Below are 4,235 nucleotides of genomic sequence, written 5' to 3' on the forward strand. Positions count from 1 at the left end.
ACAAATCTATGCAAAATACGACAAATTTGCGACCAATTTTCATTTTAATTTAATAAGAGAAATAAGAATTTTGCAGTTAAGCTCCGCCCGTTTGGCTCACGACGAATAAAAAAATCGTCACAATTGAGATAGGGTGGGTGGGCGGGGCTCCATTTTGCCTTTTTTTCTTAGTATGTGTAGACTTATGTCAACTTACAATAGGGTGACAAATACGTAAAATACAAAGCCGTAAAAAAAAACAAAAAGTCCTCGAAATTTATTAATAAGTTGAAAATTGTAACAATTTCACATTAACAATTTCAATGCTTGTAATCCGATGCGCTTTTTCCCAATATCCACATTAATAACTTTAACTTCCACTTTGTGCCCTATTTGCAAATTCAACCCGTTACACTTACTCACATGAATCAACCCATTAGTGCCCACCCCTATATCAACGAAGCACCCGAAATGCGTAACATTGTTCACCACCCCTGTCAACACGCTCCCACTCGCCAAATCACCGATACTAGTCAACCCCTTCTTAAAAACGGGCTCCTTTGGACAGTCATTTCTGAAATCGTAATTCAGTGGTTTAGACAGCGCATCCAAAATTAACTGCACCGTGTCATCATTAGAACTAAACTCGGCGCTTAACTCCGACACTTTTAATAGTTTGTCTTTAATAACTGAAATGAAATTCGTTTCGCCTACGTCACCCAACTTAAGACCCACTTTTTTAATTATGTTAATAGCAGTGTCATATGACTCTGGATGCACGTTTGTACAATCCAGTTTCGTGGATTTGGGGTTTTTGTAAAAAGTAGTTGCGTCTTCAGTCGTGAGAGGTCCCACTCGCAGAAAACCGGCGCACTGAAGAAACACCTTTTCGCCGATCCCGAACACGTCTAGGAGTTGTTTTCGGGAGGTGAAAGGGCCGTTTTTGCTTCGGTGGTCGATAATTTGTTGGGCTTTTTTCTCTGATAATCCAGCTACGTGTCTAAAAATCTTGATAAGTGAGAGTTCTACGCGTTTTGGTTTTTTAATACCTGAGAAGGCACTGTGAAGCCGTGTTTAAATCCACACCCACGAAACTGACGCACTCTGACACTACGTCATCTAAGGCTTCGTCCAGTTGTTTCTTTTTGACGTCGTGCTGGTACATGCCGATGCCGAGATGCTTAGGCTCGATTTTGATTAATTCGGATAGGGGTTCCTGGACACGTCTGGCTAATGATACTACAGAAAAAAAAAGTAGTGTGTTGAGAGACAAAGACAAAATGGGAGTTTTAACCAGCGCTAATTATATTGGGGTCCAAAGTAGGGAACTCTTTTTTAGCTTCAGGGCTACAAGAATAAATTGACGCTCCTTCTTCACGTACAACGGTATACTTAATATCAAGTGGGGAAAATACTCTTGATTCTATTAAATTGGTTAACCATTCTTCAGTCTGACGACACGCGGTACCATTACCAAGCGCTATTAATTCGCAGCTGTCAAATAAAAACGTGACGTCATCAGTTTTTTGGAGGGGACACTTAATTATATACCTACTTGTACTTCAGTAACATATTTTTTAGCATTGTAATGTCTTTTTCACTATTTTGGTTGTTACTTCTGTGTTTGTGGGGATATATGACCCCACTAGTGACCAAAGTTCCCACGTGTGAAATAAGTGCCAATTTACAACCATTGGAATACCCAGGGTCAATTCCTAAAATAGCTTTTCCCTTTAAAGGGGTCGCTAACAAGAGATGTTTCAGATTTGTGCTAAAAACATCACAGGAAGCTCTCTCAGCCTTTTGTTTTAACTCAGATCTAACCTCGCGTTTGACGAGTGGTTCAACTATAAAAAAAAACTTGATTGTAGTATGTGCTAAATTTTAAAAACTGGCCATACCTAAACGACTGTAGGCATCTTCAATGGCTTGTTTCATAATGTTTTCTCTTTGTGGCGACTTTTCACCTTTATTCACCCATTTATTAAAGCACAAAGTGCGAAATTTGTGACTTAGCGACTCTGGAACTACCACTTTGACCGACAATACTTTCAAATTCTCGCCTCGATTAATTGCGAGTACCTACGAAATTACGTAATTTTTTTAAAATTGATTTTTATATAAATAACAACCTGATGAGGTTTAATATATTTTACAGAAATTTCAAAATCCAAGTAATTTTCAAACTTAAATTCATTGCTTTCTTTATTTTCGGCCGCGTTTTTAGTGCTCTTTGTGACAGCTTTTTTGGTTTTAATAGCAAAATTCGTGTTCTTGCGCAGTTCTCTCAGTGCAGACAATATTTCTGTGTCTGTAGCCATCACTGACGCGATTATATGAACAATTCCTTTTTCCACCGCGGACACGTCTTTCAGTTCATCTTTATTTTCCAAAATGAAGTCATATAAATTAACTTTGCCTGTGTTATTTAAAATGGTTAAAGCTGGCTCTTCTAACCCTAATTCTTTGGCTCTTTCGGCTAACGTACGTTTACCTCCTGTTTTATAAGGCGCGTACTAAAAGTTTGTTACAAAATTTACAATTGCAGTTGTTGTAATTACAAAAATACTTACGACGTATTCTAGTTCTTCTATGGTTCGTGAACAAGTGACGGCTCGTTTCAGCTGTTCTGTTAGTGCTGCAGACTTTTCTAGATTTTTGATAACAGTTGTCATTTTGTTTTTCAGGGTGAGGATCTCCTCGTAAGTTTCTTTGGTTGCGCGTAATTCCTCTGCTGTCATGTTGTTAGTGGCGTTTCGCCTGTATCTAGCAATAAACGGAATCGTGTTTCCTTCTTCAAATAATTCGATAACGTTTTTGGCAACGTTTAACTGGAGGCTGTATTGTTCAGCCAGTAGTTCATATTCAGTCCACTGAGGATCGCAAACAGTTTTGACGGATTCTTTCGTTTTAGCTTTTTTTATTTTTGTATCTTCTTCATTTTTAACTTTTACTTTCTTGGTAGTTGCGCTGGCGGTGCTACATGAAGGGACTTCGTCTTTGATTTCGAGTTTCGCACGCTTTGTTCGTGCTTTCAAAGGTTGAGTTTTTTTTCTTTTCTATTATATAACAGTGGTGAGATTTTTGGAAAAGAAGGTGGATAGCGAAACTTACCAAGTTAGGTGATTTTAAGCTACTCATGTTGTAATAATTTCTTCTGTTTGCTGCTGCTGTGTAGTTTGAAGTGGCAACTCTTATTCAAATATGAATTTTCAGATAAAATCACGTTTGACTGTTTAAATTCAAAAAACCGTCTCTAAACAAGGTACTTTAACGAATTTAAATTTGAGATTTATTTGAAATTTGAATCAGTTTGTAGAACTGAAAATTATACAAATAAATTGATTAGTCGTTATTTTATTTTAATAATAAAAATGACTGCTTTTTCTCACACCAAATTAAAACCGTTTAAATCCGACCCACATCACTCTTGCACTGAATATCGTTGGTTATAAAATCACAAACATAACCTGCTTTGTGGTCTCAAAGTTTCTGGAAAGTAGACAACCACACGTGAGATATATTGGTCAATTAAAAAATGCATTGTAAAAAAATTGTTTGTTAAGGAAAAAAGTTCTCCAATAAGCCATAAAATTTATTTTTAAAATAATGATGAGTGTCAAAGAAAGTGTCAAAAAAGATGTCATACCAACGTAACTCACAAAGTCCCTAGATGTGGAGGCCACTAATTTCATTTTTCATTTAGTAAATGAAAATCTCATTTCTAAGAAAGTTGTGTAAAAATTGTCGAAAAATGCACTGATATGGATGTCATGTTGTAGATCTCGACGTGCTGATTCCAAAAATATAGCGTGTTTATGGCAAAAGAGCAACATTTTTGAAATATTCGTCGCGAAATGCGAAATTTTTTTAATTTTTAAAAATGTGGACGTTTCAACGGGCGATTCTGGAAAAACGGTTGGAGTAATCGAAGAATCGAGGCCCAAAGTGTCTTCTGCGTCTTGAAATCTACGAGAAAATGTATTTAGTTGAATTTCGAAAATGGTCGAAAATTGGTTGAAATTGGCAAAAAAAAAATCCTTATTTTTCTATGAGAAATTAAAAACATGTTTTTGAGTATCGTGTTATCCAAAGAAAACATATGTATATTAGGAATAAATTAAAGCCAAAAATTAAGCCCCACCCATACCTGCCCTGATCTAAATAGTAATGAAATTTTCATTCTTTGGCAGACCTAGGGGTGGAGCTTAATTGCAAAATCCAGATTTCGTTACAAAAATTTGACATTTTGAACG

The 4,235-nt window shown here is 36.4% G+C and overlaps 1 protein-coding gene across 2 annotated transcripts; it reads right to left on the reverse strand.

Moving 5' to 3' along the window:
• Positions 1–233: 233 nt before the first annotated feature.
• On the reverse strand, positions 234–3,641 carry LOC135136415 (S1 RNA-binding domain-containing protein 1). Of its 2 annotated transcripts, none has more exons than XM_064065670.1 (9): positions 3,629–3,641; positions 3,094–3,471; positions 2,553–3,038; positions 2,112–2,495; positions 1,881–2,061; positions 1,535–1,826; positions 1,274–1,473; positions 1,029–1,218; positions 234–979 (listed from the first exon to the last, which is right to left on the reverse strand). In XM_064065670.1, exons 2-9 carry the CDS (start codon positions 3,118–3,120, stop codon positions 286–288), a joined length of 2,454 nt encoding a protein of 817 aa, XP_063921740.1. In that variant the 5' UTR covers positions 3,121–3,471; positions 3,629–3,641; the 3' UTR covers positions 234–285. The 2 variants fall into 2 exon arrangements, with proteins under 2 accessions (XP_063921740.1, XP_063921739.1); XM_064065669.1 differs by lacking the exon at positions 3,629–3,641 and having other exon boundaries at positions 3,094–3,300; positions 3,372–3,620.
• Between the last annotated feature and the right edge of the window lie 594 nt (positions 3,642–4,235).

The sequence above is a fragment of the Zophobas morio genome, unplaced genomic scaffold (genome assembly GCF_036711695.1).
Source record: "Zophobas morio isolate AGI-343-1 ecotype UQ-CSIRO unplaced genomic scaffold, CSIRO_AGI_Zmor_V1 ptg000026l, whole genome shotgun sequence".
In the NCBI taxonomy this organism is placed as follows: domain Eukaryota; kingdom Metazoa; phylum Arthropoda; class Insecta; order Coleoptera; family Tenebrionidae; genus Zophobas; species Zophobas morio.

Bases quoted from the DNA above. Each gene is read 5' to 3' on its own strand.
- LOC135136415 (XM_064065670.1), bottom strand. From the start codon at position 3,120: ATGAGTAGCTTAAAATCACCTAACTTG. The intron at 1,827-1,880 runs GTATGGCCAGTT...TTTTTTTTATAG, and splicing joins AGATGCCTACAGTCGTTTAG to TTGAACCACTCGTCAAACGC. The intron at 1,474-1,534 runs GTAGGTATATAA...TTTATTTGACAG, and splicing joins AATATGTTACTGAAGTACAA to CTGCGAATTAATAGCGCTTG.